The sequence below is a fragment of the Loxodonta africana genome, chromosome 19 (assembly GCF_030014295.1).
Source record: "Loxodonta africana isolate mLoxAfr1 chromosome 19, mLoxAfr1.hap2, whole genome shotgun sequence".
In the NCBI taxonomy this organism is placed as follows: Eukaryota; Metazoa; Chordata; class Mammalia; order Proboscidea; family Elephantidae; genus Loxodonta; species Loxodonta africana.
This window is the reverse complement of record NC_087360.1, coordinates 11,251,490-11,278,998: the sequence shown is the minus strand read 5'-3', so window position 1 is coordinate 11,278,998 and position 27,509 is coordinate 11,251,490. Positions and strand designations below refer to the sequence as shown.

The window sequence follows — 27,509 nt, the reverse complement described above, 5'->3', positions numbered from 1 at the left end:
CCCGATGCCCAGACGCAACCTCATACTCAGCGCCTTCTGACCTCTGCCCCCTGGCCTCTCCCCCAGGCCAAGTCCTCGCGCTCCCCAGATTCTTACACGCGCCGCCCCAGCAACCCGGACCACGCGCAGGGGTCCGCACAAAACAGCACAGCCCGCCGGTGCCGCCGCCCAAGCTCCGAGCTCGGAGCTGTTGCAGCCGCCTCCGCCGCCACTTCAGTCGCCGCCACTCCAGCCGCTGCCACCACGGCAGCTGCGCCAGCGCTCCCATCCGCCGCCTACAGTGTCCTCAACACTGCTGGCCCCGCCCCATTTCTCCGCTGCCGCAGTCTATTGGCTTCTTGGGTTGCCATGCTGAACTATGATTGACCAAATCTCACGTCCTTCTTCAGTCTTCGCCCACTGCCTGAGCTAAACTCTCTGCCCCCGCCTTGGAAGGGGCGGGACAAAGAAGTCCCGCCCCTTTCCCCGCCCACTCTCCCCGCCTCACCCGTTTGGCCCAACCCAGAGGGAGTCCCGGCTCTCTCAATTGGTGGAGAGTCAGGGATAGGTTACTCCTGAGTGGTCAGACTCCCAGGAGGCGGGATAAGCTGGGCGGGAAAAGGAGTTGAATGGTGAAAAGGAAAGTCAGTCAGACCCCGAGTCCCGCCTCCTGAGATTGGCGGGTAACCTAGCAACGCGGGGACCTCGGAGGTAAACTGTGGGTCAGGAGACCTGGAGGCCTCAGAACGGGTGAGTGACCAGGTGGGTTAAGGGGTGGAGGTGAGGGGGAGATGTAGAATGGGGTCTAGGCTGCCCTCCTTTGGATCCCTTAGGAATAGTAGCCCGCACCCCATCCTGTCCCAGCCCCAGGACCCTACTCTCCAGCCTGTTTCCCCTCAGTCAAGTGTAGTCACATCATAGTTAATTTATTTCCAGCCAAACATAGGTGCCGGAAGTGAGAAAGTGGTTATAAATCCCCTACCGTTCCACTCAACGACTGTACGTTCCAGGGTGCATGCAATGAAAGGTTTCTCACCTGACTGAGCATTTCAATTACATAATTTTGATTAGGATCCCTGGTGGGGCAGTGGTTAAGAGCTCGGCTGCTAAGAGTCGGCAGTTCAAAGCCACCGGTTGCTCTTTGGAAACCCTATGGGGCAGTTCTACTCTGTCCTGTAGGGTCTCTATGAGTCCAAATCGACTCGATGGCAACGAGTTTGGAGGTTTTTTTTGGGGGGGGGGGGAATTTTGATTACACCAATCTTTGCCTTATGTGCCCACTTTAGAACCTAACTCCCATTCCCATCCTTAAAATGCAATTCCATTGCACATACCTCAGACAAAGTGTTTGTTGTGAGGATTAAATGAGGTATAGCAATGAGGAGCTCAGCAAAACGAAGCAACATAGTAAGTGCTCAGTAAATTGTGGCAAGTATTATTATTACTAATTTTCTAAAAGCACGGGTAGCCACAACTCTTCCTGCTTAAAACTGCCCCAAGGAAGTTCTCTCACATCATACCTTAAATATTCACAAGTTCGATGAGTAATTACTGAATGCCTCTAAAGGGCCAGGCACAGTTCTAGGTGCTGGGGTAGAACAGACAAGAAAGCAGCTTCTCTCCTCTGGTTATGGAGCTTGCAGTCTATCATGGGAGACAGACATTCATCAAATAATATACATATTAATATGAAATGACACCTGTGGACATTCACTTTCTATGATGGAAGAAGAGGCCAACACGCCCCTTCTCAAAAACTTTAACAACTATAAAGCTAAACAAAACTGTCTAGGGGTATTTCATCCCTGTGGACATCAACCAAAGGCATACAACAAGTTGAGAGAGCTTATTCATGAAAACTACTGAACTTGGAGTTTGTGGTATACTTACCCAAGGCTGTTCCTATTCCCCCTCACCCTAGTTCTGTCAGCATGATAGTTCAAAGAGGGTGGGGCAGGCCATGAAAACCAATAGCTTCACTGTCATTGCTCACTTGATTTGGAGTGTTGTCAGTTAAAGTAGGATATGTTGATGGCAAGTAAATAGGGAGGGCCAACAGACCTGGTTGCAGCATTATTCAAAATAGCCCAAAACTGGTTGTTGCTATGTTAGTTGCTGTCGAGTCGATTCCGACTCATGGCAACCTGGCAACCCCACATGGCCAGAGCAGAATGTCTCCATAGGGTTTTTAAGCAAGCTGATCGCCAGGTCGGACTTCTGAGGTGTGTCCAGGTTTGAACTGCCAACCTTTGGTCTCATAAATAATCGCCTAACAGTTTGTGCCACCCGGGGACTCCTCCTGGTCCCACAGGCACCTCTAACTTGATTACATACAAATCTGAACTCACCACCTTCTGTCCCCACACACCACTCCACCCCTCAAGCTCTGCTTCTCTTCCTGTCTTTGCCCTTTTGGTAAACAACCATCCAGCCAGCAACCTGGTTTGCTCTCCCTCCTTCCCCAAGGAGCCTTGGTGGTGCAGTGCTTAAAGCACTTGGCAGCTAACCAAAAGGTCAGGGGTTCAAAGCCACTCCACGGGAGAAAGATGTGGCAGCTTCCATAAAGATGACAGCCTTGGAAACCCAGTGGGGCCAGTTCTACTCCGTCCTATAGGGTCACTGTGAGTTGTAGATGACTTGATGGGACACAACAACAGCAACACAGTCCTCACAGCCAGTCCTTCATCTCATCCTATTGATTCTTCCTCTTCAATATTTCTCAAAGCCATCCACTTCTCCTCATCATCACTGCCTTATCCCTGGTTGAGGTCACCTCATCTCTCTTCCGGACCTCTTCACCAGCCTTCTAAACCTGATCCCCTTGCCATCTTGCACCTGCCAACCCTTTCGTCACCCTTCATCCCAGGCTGCCAATCTGGCCATGTCCCTCGCTCCCTGCTTAAAACACTTCTGGGAGCCTTCAATTCCTCCTCCTGAGTGAGGAAAGCTGCTATGCCCAATTTTCTAACCCCATCAAGTCGGGGGAAGCTGCCTCATTTCCTGGTCCACCTGTAAGGTGATCTAGAGGAAATGAAAATCCTAACCAGTATAACCAGGCCAGGATGGAACAAAAGACCCAGTAGTGGAAGTGGTTGGAAACTTAAGAGTGAGAGGGGGTGAGTGCTGAGGTCACTGTTCCATTATGCCTTGTCTGAGTTAAAAGGAAAAAAATGTTAGTTGAAGGGAAGAATCTAACCTACCCATTCCCTTTCCCAGACTTTACCCTCCACCCAGAAAGCTGAAAATAGCCTTTTGATTGAAAGCAGCCGCGGCATCATAGCATCCATCCCCCTGCCTCCACGCTGGCCAGACTGCCTAGAGCACCCGGACAGGCAAGATGCTCAGCCCTGGCTCTGGGTGGGGCATTCCCTTGGGAACACATTCCAGGCATACATGGTCAGACACAAATGCCTTGGTTTTGGCTTGGGGGTTATACACAGTCCCAGTGAAGGATGAAAAGGGTGGGCCTAGCCTGCTAAATGGCTAACTTCCCCCCACACACTTCCTTTGTGCCCAAGGAGAGGGAAGCTCAGAGCCATAAGGCTGATGCACCACCGGATTTATGCTTCCACATGTAATCATCATCGTCGCTCACCTTTGAAGAGGGCTTTTAACTCTCCCAACAGCTTCCCTATTTATTAAGCCAACCCGGCTCCACACAGCTCCCCTTTGATGTGGCTGGGACAGAGGTTATATCCCTAGTTGTCAGAGATAAGGGACTTGCCCATAGTTATTCTGGAGTCTCCAGCAGGGGACATGTACCAGGTCTCCTAACACCCAGTTTGTGATCTGATCTTGATTCTGTAACTGATGGTGACTTTAGATGATGCAGATATCAGGCAGGACTGGGCCGGACTTGTGAATGAGAATGACTTTGAACCTGGATGGAGCACTGGACTTGGGGGTGGGGAGGCCAGGTGTTTCCCAGCTGACCCAAGTCCATTGTTACTAGGCCAGTGGTTCAGAAGACTGTTTTGATTGTCACAACCGGGGGTCCTACTGGCATCTAGTAGGCAGAGGCCAGGGATGCTGCTAAATATCCTACAATGTGCAAGACAGCCCCCCACAACAGTATATTATCTGGTCCAAATGTCAATAGTGCTGAGGCTGAGAGACCTTGTTCTAAATTGATATTTTCATGCAAGGCAAATGCTACGCACACACACACACTTTTTCCCTTCAGGCCCTAGTTAGTGGAACCAAAAGCTAAAGTGATTAGAAATCAAGAACATTTGAAATACAGAGCATCAAGGAAAGGTATCTCTTTGACCTTAAGCTTTCAAATAATAGCAGCAGGTTATTTCCTGCGGCCAAATACCTTTAACAAAGGGGCTTTTGAACACAGAAGTTTGTTTTTTTTAAACCAGAAGCCAGAGTAAGAAAGATGTTTTCCTTCTCAACCCAGCGCACACGTGTTTAATTACAGAAGAATGCTTGCTCCATGCGACACACCCGATTCCATTTATTTCTAACAGTGGTCCCAACCCGGTGAGACGATTTCACCACCGGCTAAGGGTTCACAGCCTTCAGTTGAAAAAAGCACCTCTTCCACGTGATACCATTACGGGAAAACCAGTCTTTTGCATTTGATAAGGTTGTGATTTAAAAATAGATATTTTTAAGTTGACGAAGTTTATTTTAAGAAGAATCTAAGTTCACTGCTAGGAATTCTTCCTTCCGTTTGAAGCAACTTCAGCGGCATTCTCTACAGTTAGATATAACCAGGGAGAAACATTTCCCAAGTTACACGGCTGCAACCAAACGAGGAATTAAAGACCTGTCAGGAGGAAGAGACTGGAAAACAAGCAGTTTAAGGAAACGCAGTCTTCTTCCATCACAAACAAAAAAATGGGAATAGCGTAGACATCAGCAAAACTAAAATGGAAATAGTGAAGAACGGTTCCAGCTTGGCTCTTGGTAGGCCCTTCTGTTCACAAATGTACACATTATCTTCGGGAAAATTACATCTCCTGTTTTAAGAGGTATTCAGGTGTGAGTATTATGTAAATTTTGAAGTAGTGATAAAAGCTAAGAGGTCCCTGAGTGGCACGAACAGCTTGCGCTTGATTACTAACCTCAGGGTTGGTGGTTCAGACCCACCCAGCAGCATCAAGGAAGAAAGGCCTCATGATCTCCTTCCATAAAAATTACAGCCAGGAAAACCCTGTGGAGCAACTTCTGCTTTGGAACACATGGGGTCGCCATGAATCAGAGTAGACTCGACAGCAACGGGCTTGGTTTGGGTCTTTAAATAAAAGCTAACAGTACTGAGCCAGGATCTCATTTAATACTCACAACAATTCTACCAAGTGTGGGTTCCGCTATTGTTCCCATTTTATGGATGGGCAAACGGATGCTTTGAGAAGTTGAGCAATTTGCCCAAAGCCATACAGCTAGGAAGTGCTGGTGCCCAGGGACTGAACTCCAAATTTGTCTGATGCCAGAACCTACAAACCTAATCGCTGCACAATAGTCGCATGTTTTTGTTTTTCATGTCAGAGATGAGGTCCCGGAAGGTCAAGTGCGTTTGCCTGAGGCTATAGCGTGGCCAGTGGCCAGTGGAGAGCTGTTCATCACAACCAGTGGCTTCAAAATCTGTCCCCTGAAGCACCTCGCCTCCCATCCTCCATTGTTATCCAGTGTCCTTTGTCTCCAAAACACCAGAATTACATCAGAGCCGGCCGCCACAGAGCCATCACCGCAGACGGAACCCCGTCTGTTCATTCCTCCGGCATTCACTGCTGCGACTCCAGCCCAGAGATGTTTCAAAAACCAATTATAACCCACAAAACATGGGTTCTCAAAAAGGACACAAGAGGATTGGGTGGTAGTTCAGAAGTGGTGATGGGAGGAAAAAAAAAATCACTAAACTAGGAAAAAAAACATTAGATTTAAATCATTCATTCTAAATTCCAAGCCCCGAGTGCAGAGGTGAGAAACAATCCAATAAGCCAAACCCTGGCCTGCAGTGTTGGCTATTGAAATATGACTCTATTTTCTGGCTCTAATTGGGAACATAAGACAGTTCCTGGGTTAAGAACGTCCAACTTAGGTACAACCATAGTTACAAACCAACCCCTTTAAAGCCTATTATATTAAAAATCCAAGAAGCATACAATGGTTCGTAGTAACAAACAGGAGCTACTTTGCAACACACATCAAACATTACTGTTACGATCACTGTACTATTACATTAAAGATGTTTTTGTGTATCTGGAAGTGTTTCTTTAATTTTTTATGCATAGCGAGGTACGCTATTTACCAAGACAAACATTTGACTAAGTGACGTCAAATATGAACCATACCGAACTGTTCCAACTTAGTACAAATTTGACTGAAAGACAGATATAGGAATGGAACTCATTCTTAATCTGAGGACCGCCTGTATATATTTTGGAAATAACATTATCCTATTGTACATGGAGCCCCTGGTTGACACAAACAATTGAGCACTCAGCTACTAACCAAAAGGTTGGCTGTTCAAATCCACCTACAGGCACCTTGGAAGAAAGGTCTGGGGATCTACTTCCAAAAGATCAGCCCACGAAAACCCTACAGAGCACAGTTCTTCTCTGACACACACGGGGTTGCCATGAGTCGTAATCCACTGAAGGGACAACTGGTTTTTGTTTTGTTTGTTTTATTTATTGTGCCTGCATTTCCCTGTGAGGAAGTGGGCCCACTGGTGAATCTGAGTTTGCCATCTCTTCGTTTATTCAACAGTTGTTTACTGAGCACCTCCTCTGTCATAGTTGCTTGGGATAGCAGTTTTCACTATGAATTTGCTGCCCCTTCGCAGCCCCTCGTAGCCCTGGTGGCGCAGTGGTTAAGAGCATGGCTGCTAACTGAAAGTTCAGCAGTTCGAATCCACCAGCTGCTCCCTGGAAACCCTATGGGGCAGTTCTCTGTCCTATAGGGTTGCTATTAGTCAGAATCAGCTCCACGGCAATGTGTTTGGTTGGTTTTCGTTCACAGCCCCTCACTTTGCCTGCTCTGGACTTGGAAGCTCAGAGAAAGTATTTAGAAAATCCTAATTCTGAAGAAAGCTGGATGCATAGTTTGCAGGCAAGTGGACCTTCCTGAGGCTAAAAGAAAAAATTCCTGCTGCTTCAAAGGTAAAACCTCTGCCCATTAGCCCAGGGGTCCCTGGGTGGTGTAAATGGTTAAGCACTTACTAACGACACTCAGAGGCACCTCAGAAGGAAAGCCTGGCAATCTGCTTCAAAAGGCCACAGCCATGAAAACTCTGTGGAACTCAGCTGTACCCTGCAACACATGGGATCAGCATGAGTTGAAATCAACTCAACAGCAACTGGTTTGTTTCACTAGCTCAGCAACTAGGTAGTGGAATCAGAACTAAGCAGCCAGGGATCTTATACCCATCAAGGACTTAAAGTCACAAGCGTAGCATCAGAGTGAGGACGAGGCGGGGGTGTTAGGTCCTAGGATAGCAGCGGAGGGAATCATACCGCTCAGAAATCTGACACAGCTGTCAGAACTACAGGGAATCAGCTATGGAAATTGTGAGAGCCACGACACGGTTTTCTTCTCTCTGCAGTTATGCAGAAGTTGTGAATGTTTCATCCGGATACAAAACAAGAACAAAGACCATGAGCTCTGTCACACGCAAAAACTTCTCTGCCATGTCTACCCCCAACTCTGTTTTCCACCCTAAACCATTCTATCTCAGCGCCCTTACGTCTCAGCTGGAAGCATTTTGTTGTGTCAAGCCATGGGGAGTGCCAAGAATGAAGCTCAGAAGACAAAACCTCAGCTGCAGCAAAAATCCATGAGGGAAGGTTTATGTCGTGTGGGAACCCTCGTGCTGGCACTAACGGAGCATGTGTTTAGCTGGTTTTGTTGATGGGATGAAATCTGGTTTAGGACGAGATGTGCAACAACGGCGTGAAAGGGCACTCAGTCCCGTGGTGAGAAGCCATTCCCTTTTCAGGTCTCTCTTAATTCTAATTACCCCAATGAAAGAGGCTCAGCTGGGCATTAATATGCTTTCAACATCTCCCTACCACTTGCTAATCTCACTTTTTAGCTACAGAGGTCTGGGCTCAGACTCAGCACTTTCCTGGGAAATAGTACCTGGCTTTTGTCATTGTTAGCTGCCGTCAAGTTGGCTCTGACTCGTGTAAAACAGAACAAACCATTGGGCAATCCTCCACCATCTTCATGATCTTTGGTATGCTCTAGACCATTGTTGTGGCCACTGAGTATTTTGAGTGCCTTCCAATCTAAGGGTCTCATCTTCCAACACTGTACTGGACATTATTGTGTTGTAAACCACAGGGTTTTCACTGGCTAATTTTCAGCAATAGGTCGCCAGGCCTTTCTTCCTAGTCTGTCTTAGTCTGGAAGCTGCACTGAAACCTGTCCACCATGGGTGACCCTGCTGGTATTTGAAATACTGGTAGCATAGCTTCCAGCATCACAGCAACACAAAAGCTATCATAGTTAGACAGAGCCAAGTGGTGGGGTACCTACCTAAAATAAGCTAATATTAGGATGTAGGCATTGTTATATTCTATTTAAGGAAAGCGATACAAATTTCCCAGTTACAGTGGAGACATAAAGTTTCATTTTTAGTGAAAAGCACTTAAGAATGAAAGTATAGTTAAAGAAACAAAACTGAATTGCTAACAGTACAGCTTGGTCTATAGATTTGGCAGAAATCATACAGGTGGTATCCCAGGAGAGAAATTTGAGCAACTCTAAGGCGTCTTTCTTGACCCACCAGTTTTTGTGCTTCAGTTAGCGTGGTATCATGCTACCCAACTGTTATAGATTGAATTATATTCCCCAAAACTATGTGTTGTAAGTCCTAACCTCTATCTACACCCGTGGGTTTTTTTTTTTATGCCTGTGGTATGCCTGTGGTTTTTTTTTTTTTTTTTTTTAATGCCTGTGGTTATAATCCTATTCGAGGAATGGGTTTCTTTGTTATGTTAATGAGGCAGGATTAGTGTAGGGTGTATCTTGAATCAAACGCTTTTGAGATATAAAAAAGATTAAACAAGTAAGCAGGGGAGAGATGGGGTGAGACAGGTGCCAAGACACATGGAGATCTCCAAGGAACCAGGAAGCAGAAGCTGAAGAGATAGGGACCTTCCTCCAGAGCTGACAGAGAGAGAAAGCCTTCCCCTAGAGCCGGCACTCTGAACTCAGACTTCTAGCGTCCTAAACTGTGAGAAAATAAATTTCTGTTGGCTAAAGTCACCCACTTGTGTATTTTTGTTATAGCAGCACTAGACAAATAAGACACCAACAACCCCTGATCTCCAAGTCGTGATTAGGTATAAAGAGTGTCTTGGTAATTAGTTGGTAATAAGTTCCAAAGTATGTATGTCGTTGACTCAAAAACATAAAAATCAATGAGAGCTGATTCAAGGCTTTTCCTAAAATAACTTAGTCACTCTCACTCACTTGCAGTCTAATAAGCTTTCTTAAGTGAGGAGAAAGGAACAACGGGGTGACAGCTATATTGTTGCAAATTGTATAATCCTGGGTGTGCTCCTGGGAGGATGACACTAGTGTGAACACCAAGTGGCAGTAGAAAGAAAGATGAAGCAATCTAAACTCATTGTCATTGAGTCAATTCCGATTCATCACAACCCTATAGGACAGAGTAGAACTGCCTCATAGGGTTTCCAAGGCTGTAATCTTTACAGAAATAGCTTGCCACGTCTTTCTCCTACAGATTGGCTCATGAGTTCGAACCGCCAACCTTTTGGTTGGAGGCTGACCTCTTAACCGCTGCACTACCAGGGCTCCTTTGAAGCTACTCTAGTGAAGTGGAAAAAGCCCCAGTAACAAGCTCACGCCAATCTGGTTTGTTTCCAGTCCTTGCTACCCTACAGGCATGTGGACTACATATGTATTGCTGCACAACAAACAATTTGAAAACACAGCGGCTTAATACAATACTGCTTTATTTGCTTAGGTTCCTGTGGGTCAGAAATATAGGCAGGACTGGGCCAGGCAGTTCTCCTGGTGGCGTCAGCTGGAGTTACTCACTTGGCCACATTCATCTGGGACTGGGCTGGCATGGAAAGTCCAAGATGGCTTTACTCACATGTCTGATCCCTCAATCCTCCTCCACATGGCCTTTTTCTCTCCATGAGGCTAGCTTGGGCTTTTTCATTGCACAGTGGTATTGAGGCAGTTGGACATCTTACATGATGGCTGGCTTCCAAGAGGGAACATTCCATGCAGTGAAGGGGAAAGAAATTGCAGAAGTCTTAAGGCCCAGCCTTAGAAGTTACACAGCATTACTTCTGCTATGTTCTATTACCCAAAACAAGTTGCAGGAAGAGTCCAGATTTGAGGGGAAATAGACTCTACCTCTTGATGGAGAACTAGAAAAGTCACATTGCAAAAGTGTATATGGGATGGACTGGTATTAGCCATTTTGATTACAAGATCTATCCTGAAGTACAACGCTGCCAGTGATAGGATAATATACATACCCCTACAAGGAAGACCAGGTAATACAACTATTACTGAAATTTATGCCAACTACTAATGCCAAAGATGAAGAAACTGAAGTTTTTACCAACTTCTGCAGTCTGAAATTGATCAAATACGCAATCAAGATGCATTGATAATTACCGGTGATTGGAATGTGAAAGTTGGAAACAAAGAAGAAGGATCAGTAGTTGGAAAATATGGCCTTGGTGATAGAAATGACACTGGAGATCGTGTGATAAAATTTTGCAAGACCAAAATTTCTTCACTGCAAATACCTTTTTTCAGCAACATAAACAGTGACTGTATACATGGACCTCCACTGATGGAATACACAGGAATTAAATCGACTACGTCTGTGGAAAGAGATGATGGAAATGCTCAACATCATCAGTCAGAACAAGGCCAGGGGTCGGCTGTGGAACAGACTATCAATTGCTCACATCCAAGTTCAAGCTGAACCTGAAGAAAAATTAAAACAAGTCCACAAAAGCCAAAGTATGACCTTAATTATATCCCTCCTGAATTTAGAGACCATCTCAAGAATAGATCTGATGCATTCAACTCCAGTCTGGACTGAAAACCAGACCAGTTGTGGGATAACATCAAAGACCTCATAGAATAAGAAAGAAAAAGGTCATTATAAAGACAGGAAAGAAAGAAAAGACCGAATTGGATGTCAGAAGAGACTCTGAAACTTGCTCTTAAACGTAGAGTAGCTAAAGCGAACTGAAGAAATGATCATGTAAAAGAGATGAACATAAGATTTCAAAGGGCAGCTCAGGAAGACAAAGTAAAGTATTATAATGAAATGTGCAAAGGCCTAAAGTTAGAAATCCAAAAGGGCAGAACACGCTCAGCATTTCTCAAGCTGAAAGAACTGAAGAAACAATTCAAGCCTCAAGTTGTGATATTTAAGGATTCTATGGGCAAAATATTGAACGACGCTGGAAGCATCAAAAGAAGATGGGAGGAATACACAGAATCACTGCACCAAAAAGAACTGGCCAACATTCAACCACGTCAAGAGGTAGCATATGATCAAGACCCAATGGTATTGAAGGAAGAAGTCCGAGGTGCACTGAAGTCACTGGCAAAAAAAACAAGTCTCCAGGAATTGATGGAATACCAATTGAGATGTTTCCACAAACTGATTCAGCACGGGAGATGCTCCGTCATCTATGCCAAGATATTTGGAATACAGCTACCTGGCCAACTGACCAGAAGAGATCCATATTTGTGCTCATTCCAAAAAGGGTAATCCAACAGAATGCAGAAATTATCCAACGATATCATTAATATCTCACACAAGTAAATTTTTCTGAAGATAATTAAAAAATAGTTGCAGTAGAAGAAAAACTAGTTACCTGGGAGCTCCTAAAAATCAAACACCTATGCTCATCCAAAGACTTCATCAAAAGAGTAGAAAGATTACCTACACACTGGGAAAAAGTTTTTAGCTATGACATTTCTGATCAGTGCCTGATCTCTAAAATCTACATGCTACTGCAAAAACTCAACTGCAAAAAGACAAATAACCCTATTAAAAAATGGGCAAAAGATATGAATAGACACTTCACTGAAGAAGACATTCAGGTAGCTAACAGATAAATGAGGAAATCTTCACGATCATTAGCCATTAGAGAAATGCAGATCAAAACTACAATGAGATTTCATCTCACTCCAACAAGGCTGGCATTAATCCGAAAAACACAAAATGATAAATGTTGGAGAGATTTTAACACTTCTACACTGCTGGTGGGAATGTCAAATGGTACAACCACTTTGGAAATCGATTTGGCGCTTCCTTAAAAAGCTAGAAATAGAACTACCGTACGATCCAGCAGTCCCACTCCTTGGAATATATCCTAGAGAAATAAGAGCCTTTACACGAACAGATATATGCACACCCATGTTCATTGCAGCACTGTTTACAATAGCAAAAAGATGGAAGCAACCAAGGTGCCCATCAATGGATGAATGGATAAATAAATTATGGTATATTCACACAATGGAATATTACGCATCGATAAAGAACAATGAGGAATCTGTGAAACATTTCACAACTTGGAGGAACCTGGAAGGCATTATGCTGAGTGAAATTAGTCAGTTGCAAAAGGACAAATATTGTATAAGACCACTATTGTAAGAACTTGAGAAACAGTTTAAACTGAGAAGAAAACATTCTTCTGTGGTTACAAGAGGAGGGAGGGAGGGAGGGAGGGAGGGTGGGAGAGGGGTACTCACTAATTAGATGGTAGATAAGAACTACTTTAACCAAAACCAAACCAAACCCAGTGCTGTCAAGTCGATTCCGACTCATAGTGACCCTATAGGACAGAACAGAACTGCCCCACAGATTTTCCAAGGAGCACCTGGCAGATTCGAACTGCAGACCCTTTGGTTAGTAGCCACAGCACTTAACCACTACACCACCAGGGTTTCCTAAAAACTACTTAGGTGAAGGGAGGGACAACACACAATACAGGGGAGGTCAGCACAACGGGACTAAACCAAAAGCAAAGAAGTTTCCTGAATAAACTGAACACTCTGAAGGCCAGTGTAGCAGGGGCAGGTGTTTGGGGACCATGATTTCAGGGGACATCTAAGTCAATTGACATAATAAAATCTATTAAGAAAACATTCTGCATCCCACTTTGAAGAGAGGCGTCTGGGGTCTTAAACACTAGCAAGCAGCCATCTAAGATGCATCAATTGGTCTCAACCCACCTGAAGCAAAGAAGAATGAAGAACACCAAAGACACAAGGTAATTATGAGCCCAAGAGACAGAAAGGGCGGCACAAAAAGCAGAAGCTACATCAGCCAGAGACTAGAAGAACTAGATGGTGCCCAGCTACAACCAATGACTGCCCTGACAGGGAACACAACAGAGAACCCCTGAGGGAGCAGGAGAGCAGTGGGATGCAGACCCCAAATTCTCATAAAAAGACCAGACTTAATGGTCTGACCGAGACTGGAAGGACCCCGGTGGTCATCGCCCCCAGACCTTCTGTTGGCCCAGGACAGGAACCATTCCTGGAGCCAACTCTTCAGACATGGATTGGACTGGACAATGGGTTGGAGAGGGATGCTGGTGAGGTGTTTCTTGGATCAGGTGGACACTTGAGACTATGTTGGGATCTCCTGCCTGGAGGGTAGATGAGAGGGTAGAGGGGGTTAGAAGCTGGCGAAATGGACACGAAAAGAGAGAGTGGGGGGAGAGAGCAGGCTGTCTCATTAGGCAGAGAGTAATTGGGAGTATGTAGCAAGGTGTATATAAGTTTTTGTGTGAGAGACTGACTTGATTTGTAAACTTTCACTTAAAGCACAAGAAAAATTATATAAAAAAAAAAAATAGTTGCAGTAGTACATTGACAAGGAACTTCCAGAAATTCAAGCCAGATTCAGAAGAGGTTGCAAAATGAGGGATATCATTGCTGATGTCAGATGGATCTTGGCCAAAAGCAGAGAATACCAGAAAGTTGTTTACCTCTGTTTTACTGACTATGCAAAGGCATTTGACTGTATGGATCATAACAAATTACGGATAACATTGTGAAGAATGGGAATTCCAGAACACTTAATTGTACTCACGAGGAACCTGTGCATAGATTGACAGGCAGTTGTTCAAACAGAACAAGGGGACACCATGTGGTTTAAAGCCAGGAAAGGTGTGCATCAGGTTGTATTCTTCCACCAAACTTGTTCAGTCTGTAAAGCTGAGCAAATTATCCAAGAAGCTGGATTATGTAAAGAAGAACAAATCATCAGGATTGAAGGAAGACTTTTAACAGCCTCCAATATGCAAATAACACAACCTTGCTTGCTGAAAACTAAGAAGACTGATGAACATCAAAGACCACAGCCTTCAGTATGGATTACAACTCAACATAAAGAAAAGAAAAAAAACCCTCACAACTAGACCAGTAAGCAACATCATGATAAACAGAGAAAAGATTGAAGTTGTCAAGGATTTCATCTTACTTGGATCTACAATCAATGTCCGTGGAAGCAGCCGTTAAGAAATCAAATGACATATTGCATTGGGCAAATCTGCTGCAAAGGACCTCTTTAAAGTGTTAAAAAGCAAAGATATCACTTTGAGGACTAAGGTGCAACCGAACCAAGCCATGATATTTTCAGTTGCCTCATATGCATGTGAAATAAGGAAGACCGAAGAAAAATTGATGCCTTTGAATTATGGTGTTGGCAAAGAATATTGAATATACCATGGACTACCAGAAGAATGAAGTCTGTCTTGGAAAAAGTACAGCCAGAATGCCCCTTAAAAGCAAGAATGGTGAGACTACATCTCACATACTTTGGACATGTTATCAGAAGTGATCAATCCCTGGAGAAGGACATCATGCTTGGTAAAGTAGAGGGTTAGCCTAAGAAAGGAAGACCCTCAACAAAATGGATTGACACAGTGGCTGCAACAATGGGCTCAAACATGGCAACAATTGTGAGGATGGTACAGGACTGGGCAGTGTTTTATCCTGTTGTACATAGATAGCATCGCTGTTGAGTCAGAACTGACTCAGCAGCACCTAACAACAACATATGGGTTGGGAGATATTGTTGTGGCTATCTTTGAAAACCATTCTACCATAGCATATTAATTAAAAATCTTTCAGAACCTTAGTTTTCCCACCTGTAAAATGGGGATGATAATACCTACCTCATAGGTGTCTTGAATATTAACAGGAATAACTATACTTCTTCCAGCTTAAGGCTAAAATTTGACTAATAAAGAGAAATGAAATAATGTAAGGAAGATACCATGCCCAGAAAGGGCGTCAATATTATTTTTAAAGGCCTTCTTGCCTCATCTCTCCATCCAGTATTAAGCTAACCCCAGTTCTCACCGCTTCCATATAGCCTTCTTACCAGACCCTGGCATTATTTCTCCTTCTCATGAACCTCCTCCACTCTGCAATCCACTGAGACATCAAAGCTAGTGATGACCCTTGCCCTCATCACAGCGCCAGAAATGCTCCTGACTTCCTGCTTCTCTCCAGCACCTCTTCTGAGGTTATTGAGGCCATGGTATATATGTACGGAGACTATACATATATACCTACATACATGCATACATATACACATGTATACATATACATACATATATGCACACACACACATAAATACGTAGCTCGAGGGTAAAATACACACATACTGTTTGTATTTGTTGATAATAAGTAGATGGAATGCTATAGGAACTGAATCTTGAGGACATCTAGGTCTTTTCACTTGACAGGATTCATTGAAACCAGGAATCAGTCAGCATTCTACCCTGTCCTCCATAGAAGCCCATCTTAAAATTGAGAGACTAGACCGAATTGTGTTTATGGGGTGCAGGCTCCTGAGAGAACTCACTTAGGCTGAAATGTCAGCTCTGTCGCTTACTAGCTATAAAGTAACTGGAATCACTTAACTGCTCTCTGCCTCGGTTTCCTCGTCTATAAAATGGAGGTAGTAATAGCACCTACCTCATAAGGTTGTGAGGATTAGAGGGGTTCATTCCTGTAAAGCACTTAGAACAGTGTTGGGTAGGTAAAAAGGTCTCAGAAGTTCGCGAATACTGCAATGGCATTCCTTAAGACGAGATTCCAGACACACAGACACCCCTGTTTCTTGAACACCTTCTGACTTCATGTACCACTGGTAGATTTGTGGGGTAGTTGTTTTTTTTTTTTTTTTTTTTTGTAGGTATGAGATTTTCTTCTTCTTTTCTCCTCAGGGGGAAAAATATAATTTTCCTCAAAGCTTTTTTTTTTTCCCAAAATGTTCAGAGAGAGGGAGAGAACATAATAAAATATCCAACAAGCCTATTTGAATAGACGAGGTATAATTTGCATGATAAAGATATATTTCCATTTATAAAGTCCATCAGCAGAATTAATGACAAATAAAGAGAAGATCCAATTAAAACCCCCCATCCATTAACAGCCTTGCTTCACTCTGAGGGCAGGAATTTTAAAAGGCGAGGATGAAGTTGGAAATGATTTAAATATTCAGGTTGGTGGCATTAAAAAGGACGTGAAATGATCATATTAGAATTCAAGGGAAAGAGATTCTCCAGTGATTTTTGTCATCAGAGTGAGATGCATTTCCCCCCCATCCTAGTCCACAGGCTTTTTCTTGTTCTCCCAAATGAGCTGTCAAGAACTGATGGGCGTCATCATAATCAAAGAAAACAAGTTTGCCCTTTAAAGCAAAAGAGGTAATTTGGCTGAAAGCAAATTGGAAACATTTCATGTAACGTTGCATTTCCAGTCGCAATTTCTGATGAATTCAGGCATTTTGATTTATGCCCGAGAGCTTTGGGGGACGATGGGAAGAAGTCCGTTCATTAAACACTTTGTTCACCTCAATCCTGTGGCCACGGGGCAGAGATCCTTCACGCTCAGAGAGGCGGCGGAAGCTCCGCGTCTGCCCCTTAAACCGTGTTGTCAGGAAAAGCCTAGAAGGAACTCACGAGACTGATTGGGGTGTGGATCAACGAGCTGCAAGGTAATGGTGTCCTTCTCTGGCCGTGGTCCCAAGCTCCCCAAGAGGCTCCTGAGCTTAGGTCCGTTTTGGCCAAGCATCCTTACCACTTGGTCTAGCCTGCCTTTCTTCCATGTCCACAGTCAATCTTTGGTTCCGCGCTTAGTTTCCTAGCACTCCTATAACAGAAATACCACAAGTGGGTGGCTTTAAAGAAGAAAAATGTATTTTCTCATCGTTTAGGAGGCTAGGAGCCCATATTCAGGGTGTCAGCTCTAGGGGAAGGCTCTCTCTCTCTCTCTTTCTCTCTCTCTCTGTTGGCTCTGAGGAAAGACCCTTGTCTCTTTTGGCTTCTGTAGCGAACAGGCAGCAAGGTCTGTCTTGTGTGTTAGGAAGGTGGAAGGTTTTCCAGAAGCCCCCAGCGAACTTCTCTTTCTACTTCATTGGCTTGAACTGTGCCCATAGCCAACCCTGCTGAAAGGGAGGCTGAGAAGGTGAACATTAAGGCTCTCTACCTCTACAGCATAGGCAAATGTGATCATTCTCTAGAGCTGCCGAGTAACAAGGTACCACAAATTAGGTAGCTTGTAAGAACATAAACATATTGACTCAGAGTTCTAGAGGCTGGAAGTCTGAAGTCAGGCTGTCAGCCATGTTGGCTTCTTCTGAAGGCTCTGAGGGAAAAGCTGCTCCATGCCCCTCTCCCAGCTCCTGGTGACAGCCAGCATCCCTCATCACGCCAATGTATGACTCCGTCTTCACCTAGCTGCCTTCCCTCTGTATGTTTCTGTGTCTCTTCTCCTCCTTTATAAGGGCACCATTCATATCGGATTAGGATCCACCCTACTCTAGTATAACCTCATGTTAACTGATAATGTCTGCAAAGATCCTATTTCCAAACAAGGCCCATTCACAGGCACCAGGGGTTAGGACTTCAACGTATCTTTTGGGGAGATACAATTCCATCCATAACAGCAGGCAAGAAGGAAGGTGGCTGGAGTGAGGGGTGGTGCCTGGCACAGAGGGGCCTGGCTTGAGAATCTATAGTGAGAATTTGACCCAGTCAGGAAGCCCAGTGAAGACTTCCCTGAGGAAGTAGCACTTGAACTGAGATCTGAGGGTAAGGAATTAACTTGGTGAGGAGGAGGGAGAAGATTGTTTCAGGAAGCCGAAACATCATGTGCAAAGCCCTGAGATGGAAGATTTATGACAGCCCAAACTATCTACTTGTCGCCAGCCTTTTTCCCTATACATCAGCCATTATGGTAGGTCTTTCTCTAAATCTGATTTTATCCTACTACATCCTTGCTCAAAATGGATCCCAGTATCTTACAAGAATGGAGCCATTGCGGTGCAGTGCTTAAGAGCTCGGCTGCTAACCAAAATGTCAGCAGTTCGAATCAACCAGCCACTCCTTGGAAACCCTACGGGGCAGTTCTACTCTGTCCTATAGGGTTGCTATGAGTCGGCGTCAACTCAACAGCAATGAGTCTTGGTTTTTGATCCTGCAAGATAAACTCCCAAGTCTCCACTCTGGTATTGAAGGCTGGTCATAGCCTGGGCCTACTCTGTGAATACAACCTTATCACATTTCTTCTGTAGTTGCTGGACCATCATGTCTGCATGTTTCATATCCCAAACTGGGTTTATCAAAGAGTTTATAACTAATAGAGTTTATAACTCTGGGAGGACAGGAGCCATATCTTGCATCTCGTTTGTATTCCCAGGGGTACAATAGACCCCTGAATGAATGGCTACATGGATGATCTTTATAGCAGGGAACAGGAGCAGATGTGGGCAGACCAGTGAAGAAGCTCTTTTAATCGTCCAAGTGAGGGATTATAAGGCCCTTACTCAGGAACAGAGAGGCTGCTGAGAAACAAATGGATTAGGAGCTGCTATGGAAACCCTGGTGCCGCAGCGGTTAAGTGCTACGGCTGCTGACCGAAAAGTCGGCGGTAATAATCCACCAGGCGCTCCTTGGAAACTCTGTGGGGCAGTTCTACTCTGTCCCGTAGGGCCGATGTGAGTCTCGACTCAGGTAGCTATCGACTCAACGGCAACGAGTGTTAATAGGTATCGATTAAATAGGGAGGCCTGGTGGCGTGGTGGTTAAAGTGCTCGGCTGCTAACCAAAAGGTCAGCAGTTCAAACCCACCAGCTGCTCCGAGGGAGAAAGTTGTGGCAGTTTGCATCCATGAAGATTTGCAGCCTTGGAAACCTTATAGGGCAGTTCTACTCTGTCCTGTAGGGTCACTATGAGTCAGAATTGACTCGACAGCAGTGGGTTTGGGGGATATAATAAACCTAAAAACCAAACCCTTTGCCATTGAGTCGATTCCGACTCATAGCGACCCTGCAGAACAGATTAGAACTGCCCCATAGAGCTTCCAAAAAGTGCCTGGTGGATTCAAACTGCCAACCTTTTGATTAGCAGCCAGGTCACTTAACCACTACACCGCCAAGGTTTCCAGGTGATATAATAGTTTTTATTTATTGAGCACCCAGCGTGCAGGCCCTGTGCTCGAAGCTTCCCGTTGATCCTGGTGATTCCTGTTTTATGACTGAGGAAGCCCAGGCTCAGGGTGATTAAATAGCCAGATCGGGGTCATTTGGGAAGGATTTGGACCCAAGAGGGGCCGCCTGCAAAGCTAAGTACTCTTCACCATTGTGCTATGTGGGCAACATAAATTGTCGGTTCTGATTGCTGCCATAATTTTTCTGAAAAATTTTTTTAAAATAAACTTTTTATTTTGTAGCAATTGTAGATTTACAGAAAAATTGCAAAAATAGTACAGAGTGTTCCGGTATACGCTTCACGCAGCTCCCCCTAATATGAACATCTAACATACCGTGATACATTTATCAAAACTGAGAAAGTAACATTGATACAATATTCGTAGCTAAACTACAGATTTTGCTAGTTTCCCCATTGATGTTCTTTTTCTGTTCCTGAATCCAATCCAGGATCCCATGTTGCATTTAGTGAAATAGTTTTTTGGTGTTTTTGTGTGTTTGTTTTATTTTGAAGTCACTGTTTATCTGCACGCCCCTCACTATTGTTTTTAAGTCAGTACTTAAAACTCAGTAACAAAGCGCTGAGCTGGCCCTAATCTTGTGTGCCCTTAAATCTGTCCCTCACTCCTCCCCTTCTCTGCTCCGTGTCTCAGGTTGCTGATGCCTGCAGGCTGTTGGTTCCCAGGCCCCCTGGTCAGTTGGCTTCCCTCCTGGTTTGGCCAATAGGAGGCACTGGTGTTGGCTTGGAGGGCGGGAGGAAGGAAAAAGCCGGGGTATTTCTCCCCTCTCTGCTTTGGGTTGTGTTCCCAGCAGTGACTGCATCTCCTCTGTACCTCCGGCTCCTCCTGGACAGGTGATGGAGGAGTTGGGAGGCCAAGCCAGCCACAGAAGGAGGAAGTGGTGAGCTTGTGGACCAGGGTCACCCAGAGGACTCTGGAGCCACAGCTGGCTTGGCCTCCCAACTCCTCCATCACCTGTGTAACCAGTTCCTTGTAGTTAAATACTGAGTTTAAATACCGTATTTAAATCCCAAGAGCAGCGTCCGCTTTCCCGGTTGGTCCCTGAGACTCAGTTCTCCACGTTTAGTCCTCTTGCCCTCGCGGCACTAATGCAGTCACAGAGTGAAAAACTGCTTCTAGATTCTGTGCAAAAGCTCCAGAGCCCCTAACGTGCACTCTCAATGACAACAATTTATGGCTGCTGTGCAAAAATTTTTTTTTTTTTTTTTTGTGGCCATACTGGCGAAGTGGTTAAGCATTTGGCTGCTAACCAAAACGTTGGCTGTTCGAATTCACCAGCCGCTCATTGAAAACCCTATGGGGCAGTTCTAATCTGTCCTATAGAGTCGCTATGAGTTGAAATCAACTCAACAACAATGGGTCTGTTGGTCAGTGCCCATACTAGCCACATGGATGCCCCACAACTCTACTAACAGCTCACTCTGTCCTTTTTTCAGGGTTGCCAGAGACAATAAAAGCAGGAGACCGACATAGGCTACTGAAGCCTCAATCTCCTAGGGTGTTCAAAGGCAAAGAAGGCTGCTCACAGAATGTCTCTGGATGTTGTCTCCGTGGCCCCCCTCTACCAAGGCCCTGACTTCCACAGAATAAGGCTGATGACAACAGAGGCAACCAAAAAACCAGCCTCCCCGCTCAAATCCTTTGTCCCCTCTAAGACCAAACTCACCACCATCGAGACCAAGAGAATCATGTCCGTCCTGGATGAGGCCATCCGCAAGGTGGAGTTGGTGACCCTCCTATCAGATGTGGTAGCCAATCAAGCGTCTCTGGAGGGGATCCTGGGGGAGGACATCATGAGGGCAGTGAGTGACCATGAGGACCTCTGTAAGACCCTCCTGGACAGTGTCAGTGACCTGAACGACCAAGAAAGGCAGGTGCAGGAGTTAGAAGACATGGAGGATGAGAGGGGGCTCAGAGACCTGCTCCTTGTCATAGAGGAGCAGAAATACAGTCTCCCACCACTGATGGGACAGATCAAAGCCTCCACCAAGAGCATCCTGCGGCTCTTGCTCAACAACCCCCAGGCTGCCAGGCTCCTGCAGATGCAGACGCTAGGCAGAAGTGCAGAAGCCCAGAGTTTCATCGATAGCCTGGTAGAACTCCGTGGTTTCCTGTTTGAGAAGCTACTCACTAGCCCCATGGAGGTCAGGGACAAGACCCAGTTCATACAGGATATCAGTAGACGGAACAGGAGGAACCAAGAAGCCGTGGAAGCTCTTGAAAACGAGTTGGCCAAAAGCCTCAAGAGCAGGGATGCTGAGGTATCGCCTCACAGTATCCACTGGGTTATGGAAGGAGTCACACTGAGTAGCAGGAATTTTTTGGTGGTTGGATTTTTCCTTAATGATGTAAATGTTGTTGTTAAGTAGAGTCAATTTCGACAGAGTAGAACTGCCCCGTAGAGTTTTTTAGGCTGTAATTTTTTTTTTTTAATTTTTATTGTGCTTTAAGTGAAAGTTTACAAATCAAGTCAGTCTCTCATACAAAAATTTATATACACCTTGCTATATATCCTAATTGCTCTCCCCCTAATGAGACTGCACACTCCTTCCCTCCACTCTCTCAGCTTCTAACCCCTCTGCCCCCTCATCTCCCCTCCAGGCAGGAGATCCCAACATAGTCTCAAGTGTCCACCTGATCCAAGAAACTCCTCACCAGCATCCCTCTCCAACCCATTGTCCAGTCCAATCCATGTCTGAAGAGTTGGCTTCAGGAATGGTTCCTGTCCCGGGCCAACAGAAGGTCTGGGGGCGATGACCACCGGGGTCCTTCCAGTCTCGGTCAGACCATTAAGTCTGGTCTTTTTATGAGAATTTGGGGTCTGCATCCCACTGCTCTCCTGCTCCCTCAGGGGCTCTCTGTTGTGTTCCCTGTCAGGGCAGTCATTGGTTGTAGCCGGGCACCATCTAGTTCTTCTAGTCTCTGGCTGACGTAGCTTCTGCTTTTTGTGTGGCCCCTTCTGTTTCTTGGGCTCATAATTACCTTGTGTCTTTGGTGTTCTTCATTCTTCTTTGCTCCAGGTGCGTTGAGACCAATTGATGTATCTTAGATGGCTGCTTAGTATAGGCTGTAATCTTTACAGAGACAGATTGGCAGGTCTCTCTCCTGCTGGAAACTCTGGTGGCATAATGGTCAAGAGCTATGGCTGCTAACCAAAAGGTCGGCAGTTTGAATCCACGAGGCGCTCCTTGGAAACTCTATGGGGCAGTTCTACTCTGTCCTATGGGTCACTATGAGTCAATAATCAACTCGACGGCAGTGGGTTTTTTGGTTTTGGTTTTCTCCTGCTGGGTGGGTTCGAATGACCAACCTTTTGGTCATCAGCTGAACACTGAGCCATTGTGCCACCTGGACTCATAGTGATTTAAATAGCTTTTTTTCATTCATCTCCTCCACAAATATTGTTTTGAACACTTATTAGCTACCAAAAAACCCATTGCCATCAAGTTAATTCCAACTCATAGCGACCCTATTGAACAGAATAGAACCGCCCCATAGGATTTCCAAGAAGTGGTGGATTTGAATTGCCAGCCTTTTGGTTAGCAGCCGAGCTCTTAACCACTGTGCCACCAGGGCTCCCAATAGGTGCCAGGCCTTGTAAATAAGCCCCATGTGATCCCAGTCTCACGGAGTTCATAGTTGAATAGGGAAGGTAGGTATTAAAAACTGATTTCATTACAGTTGTGAGAAGTACAATGTAGGGTAAGTACAGGGTGATATAAGGGAGTGTCATAGGAGAACAGAACTTAGACCTAAAGGACCAGGAACAATGAAGCCAAGATGTAAAGCAAAAGAGGGAAGGGACCAGCCCCTGTGTGGAGGTGTAGATGGAGATACTAATGTTTTCTGATAAGGGTTTCTGAAGCTTGTTTACAAAACAGCCCCATCCCCCCCACCCCATTCCCGTTGTAGAACAGGCCGAGGGCAAGGGACAAGCCAGGGGCTGACCCCAAGGGAGAGTCTGGGCTGCAGAGGTGTCTTCCTCTCTCCTCTCAGTGTCGCACCCCTGCTGGGCCCCGGGTGGCAGAGAGCTTCTCTGCTGACCCAGAGCTCTCCAGTGGCCTTGTTCGGCTCGCCTGTGCCCCTCACTCATGCCAGGAAACAGAGGTGGTAGCCAAGAACCGGGGCTCTGGGCAGACAGAGCTGCCCGGCTTCAAAGCCCAGCTCAGCTACGTAACCCCAGCCAGCTGATGCGCCCTCCTTGAGCCTCAGTTTCCTCATCTGTACAGCGGGCTGTCCCTGTCCCCTGTGGAGGGGCTGTAGGGAGGGTTGGATGAGGTAATGACGCAGGTGGCATGCCCGGCCCTGAGTGAGCATGCAGTAACAGAAGCAGCTCCTGGGATTGTCGTCATCCTGTAGGGATTAACAGAGCCCCTGCTCTTTCTGGCCCAGGTGGAGAAGGAGAACTTTGTGATCCAAGAACTGAAGAACCACCTGTACCAGGTGCTCAAGTTCTCAGAGAACAGCCTCCTTCGCACCAAGCAGGAAGCCGAGAAGCAGCAGAAGGCAGACTTCCGGGCCTCACAGGCCAGGATGGCCAAGATCCAGCAGGAGATCCTGACGCTGCGCACACAGTACCACAACCTGGTCACGGAGAACCGGGAGCAGGAGCAGACCCTGAGGAAGGTGCCCCGGATGGAGGGGAGGGTGGGACAAGCGGCCGCGGGGGCAGGGGTGGGGCAGGCCTGTTCCATCACTCCTAGGGTTCCAGCAGTGTCAGCCTGTGCAGCTGCTTGGGGAGCACCAGAAGCCCAGCCCTGAGCCACGGTCCCCTGGGAGGCAGGAGGGTGCAGCAGACAGGCCTGGGGACTGGGGACAGGGAGACCTGGGTCTCCATCCCAGCATCACTACATGCCAACTAGAATGCTGCAAGCCAATTAGAACGCCTGTCTTGCACACAGCTGTATCCCCAGCACCCAAACAGTGGCTCAACGAAATAATTGTGGCATGAATGAATAAATGTGGGAAACTGAGGCTGAAGCAGACGTTCTAAAAGGCTTAATCTGATCGAGCTCCGAATCTCTATGAAAGTATCTAACACTTATGGAGCACATAGTGTGTTCCAGAAACCATGCTAAGTGTTGGGAGTCTCATTCCATCCTCTTAACAATCCTACAGATGGCAGAACAGGCTCAGAGAGGTGAGGGAACTTGATAGTAGAGGGTGGAGCAGGAATTCAAACCTAGGTCTCTCTGGCTCCACAGCCAGGAATGATCCCTTCGAGAAGGTCAAGGCCCAGGGGCTTATCTGCAGGGGTGTACCCTGAAGGTGAGCATATAGGATGGAAAACAGGAAGCCTGGGGGAATGAACTTCTTCAACACACTGCTTGAGCACCTGCTGTGTGCACAGATGCTGGGTTATAATGTCTGGTTCTGCCAATAAAGTCTTTTTTCTCCTTTGGAAAATGGAAGTGACTAGTCCTGACTCCCTCATTCTTTGCGGGATACCGTGAAAATAAATTTCACTTCAAGGACTGATGCTCCTAGGGACACGCTCAAAACTCAAGACGTTATTCTCTGGGCAGGAGTACAGAGCCTCCCTGGCTGGCCTCCCAGGTTTTGAACAGCTGGGGGTAGGGAATAGACTGAGATTCACAAATTCCATGGCTCCTGAAGCTTGGGGCTTGGAGCTGAATCCAGACCCATGGCCCTCACTGCCCAGCTGGGTGACCTTGGGCAAATAGCTTCTCCTCTTCAAGCCTTAGCTTCCCCATCTGTAAGGTGGAGATAACAGGGCCTATCTAGATGGTTGTGGTCAGCCATGGGGGCAATAACAGAAACAGCTGTTGTTTACGGAGCATTGTTCTGTGCCAGGCACCAAAGCCCTTGATGCTGTTGGGCGTGGAGGCCTGAGAGAATGTTCTGGAGTCAGACTGCTGGCTTCAAATCCATGACTTACACTCCTGAGCCTCAGTGTCCTCATCTGTGTGATGGGGACAATAGAACCGACCTTATTGTGAGGATTCAATATGGGGAGACGCGTAGCTCTCCCACCACAGGCCCGATGCAAAAGTGCCTGGAGCTGCTTGTTGTTAACCTTGCTCCATCCAACAATGACTATGTGATGTCTTTCTTTTTAGAAGAAATATAAAGTGGAGACAGAAATAGAGAACTGGATCCAGAAGTATGATATGGAGATGAGCGAAAAGCAGGTATTTGGTGCGGAATTTGTCTCTTTCAAGACCTTCTAGACATGGGAGGGGAAACTCCAAGATGGGTCGTGGTTTGTGCTAGGTTCTGAGCCCCCGAGAGGCCCTGGAATGGGCCTTTTGCTCAAGGATTTGTCCAGCCTGGGGCAGAGAGAGGCCAGGTGGGAAAGGAAGAAGCCAGAAGCCCTGAGCCACTAGGAAGAGAAGTGCCCGGGCTCGGCCTAATGATTTTGGCTCCATCTAGTGTCCACACCCCATACTCCTCTGCTTCCTCCTGGCTCAGCTCAGCCAGCACCCCACAGCCGGTAGGTACACACCCCAACAGGGTCAGGTGTGAGGCCCTCCACCACGGCACTCGGCCATTTAGCCGGTTCTTACTGAGCCCCTGAGATGTGTCAAGTGCTGGGGCTGCAGCAGTGAAGACAGGAAAGTGTCACTTAGCAGCTGTGTGACCTTAAGCAAGGGACTCAACCTTCCTGAGCCCACTCCTGCATCTGGTAAGCAGAGGCAATGACATACGTCTTGGCCCCACAGTGGGATCAAATGACACACCGTTGTCACAGATGCTTGTACCCAGCACAGGGTCTGGCCTGGAGGGAGTGCTCAGGGAGAGGCAGCCTACAAACTGGGGCACTCCTGAGCCCTAGGGGACAAGAAAGCCTGGGCAGCACTGAAGATGGCATCAACCTCTGAGTGCCCAAAGCCAGGAGTGCTGTTCAGAGAGGGTGAGCTAGGGCCTTGCTCTGTCTGACTGTGCAGGCCCAGGGAGGGGCGACTTTGGAGACGGGTGCTGGAGGGACCCTGTCTACTCAGCTCTAAGTTCTCTGGAAGGGCTTCGCTTTTGGTAGGTGCTTGGTAAACTTTAGCTGAAGGAAGGAAGTGGGGGGGGGGGAGTAAGGAGGGAGTAAGGAAGGAAGGAAGAGAGATGGATGTAAATTATAGCAGGAAGAGGCTGCGATTAGACCTAAGGAAGAACTTCGGGACTCGGTCACCTGAGGAGGTTCTAGAAATCCCCCTCTGGGTGTCTTTGTGGCAGCAGCCTCCCCTCCTTGTATCCCCACTGTGTGCCTGGTATCAGGTCGAGTACATGGCACCTGTTATGTCACTTAACCCTGAAAAACAGCACCTGGGTTGGGTATTGTTCTCTGCTTTGGATGAGGGAAAACGGAACCTTGAGAGGTGAAGCCCCTGAAGTGGTGGCGGAGCTGAGATTTGAAACTCAGTCACCCAGCTCACAAGCCCATGTTTCTCTTTCCCATTCCTGAAACTATTTCAGTTGGGCCTACCTGGAGCTAGGGTGGACCCCATCACCTCTTAGTGCATGTAGGCGGGTTGGGAAGGGCAGGGTGGGTTTGCAGAAGGGTGGGAGGCCAGCTCCAGCCCTGGTGACCTTGACCCCCCAGATGGAGTACGAGGAGCTGGAGGTCATCCACAAGGAGGAGAAGGTGCAGCTGGAGGAGCTGAAACAGAAGCACGACGTGCTGGTGGAGGAGTTCTCCCAGATCCGCACGGAGAGAGAGATTAACTCCAAGAAAAGGATGGAGGCTGAGGAGCAGCTGGTGCGCATGGTGCGGGCTGCCACGCTCATCCAGGCCATGTGGAAGGGCTACCTGGTCCGCTCCATGCTCAGGTCCAAGAAGAAGAAGCGGAGCAAGGGCAAAGCGAAGGACAAGGCCAAGGAGAAGCCCAAGGGCAAGGAGAAGCCCAAGGGCAAGGAGAAGCCCAAGGGCAAGGAGAAGCCCAAGGGGAAGAAATGAGCCCTCCCATCTGGGAGCCCAAGCACCACCCTCCTAGAGGTTAACCAGGAAGCCCCTGGAATGGAGAGCCCTGTGCTTTATGGCTTCATAAGATTACTTAAATTAAAAAGCATTTTAAACCACA

General features: G+C 46.6%; 2 protein-coding genes across 9 annotated transcripts in view; one reads left to right on the top strand and one right to left on the bottom strand.

The window, feature by feature from the left end:
* The window catches only part of TPCN1 (two pore segment channel 1), a 63,150-nt gene extending 62,895 nt beyond the window's left edge, over positions 1-255 (bottom strand). For 2 of the 7 annotated variants that reach the window (XM_010598956.3, XM_023559485.2), the window contains exon 1: positions 97-252. The gene's annotated coding sequence lies outside the window, so the exon portion shown is untranslated. Of the gene's footprint in view, positions 1-41 lie in introns of all 7 variants that reach the window. The other 5 variants (XM_064272243.1, XM_023559486.2, XM_023559482.2 and 2 more) reach the window with 5 other exon arrangements.
* IQCD (IQ motif containing D) lies at positions 168-27,501 on the top strand. Of its 2 annotated transcripts, none has more exons than XM_023559487.2 (5): positions 168-729; positions 20,916-21,197; positions 23,872-24,105; positions 25,560-25,631; positions 27,032-27,501. In XM_023559487.2, exons 2-5 carry the CDS (start codon positions 21,009-21,011, stop codon positions 27,383-27,385), a joined length of 849 nt encoding a protein of 282 aa, XP_023415255.1. In that variant the 5' UTR covers positions 168-729; positions 20,916-21,008; the 3' UTR covers positions 27,386-27,501. The 2 variants fall into 2 exon arrangements, with proteins under 2 accessions (XP_023415255.1, XP_010597262.1); XM_010598960.3 differs by having other exon boundaries at positions 20,916-21,740.
* The last annotated feature ends 8 nt before the right edge of the window (positions 27,502-27,509 follow it).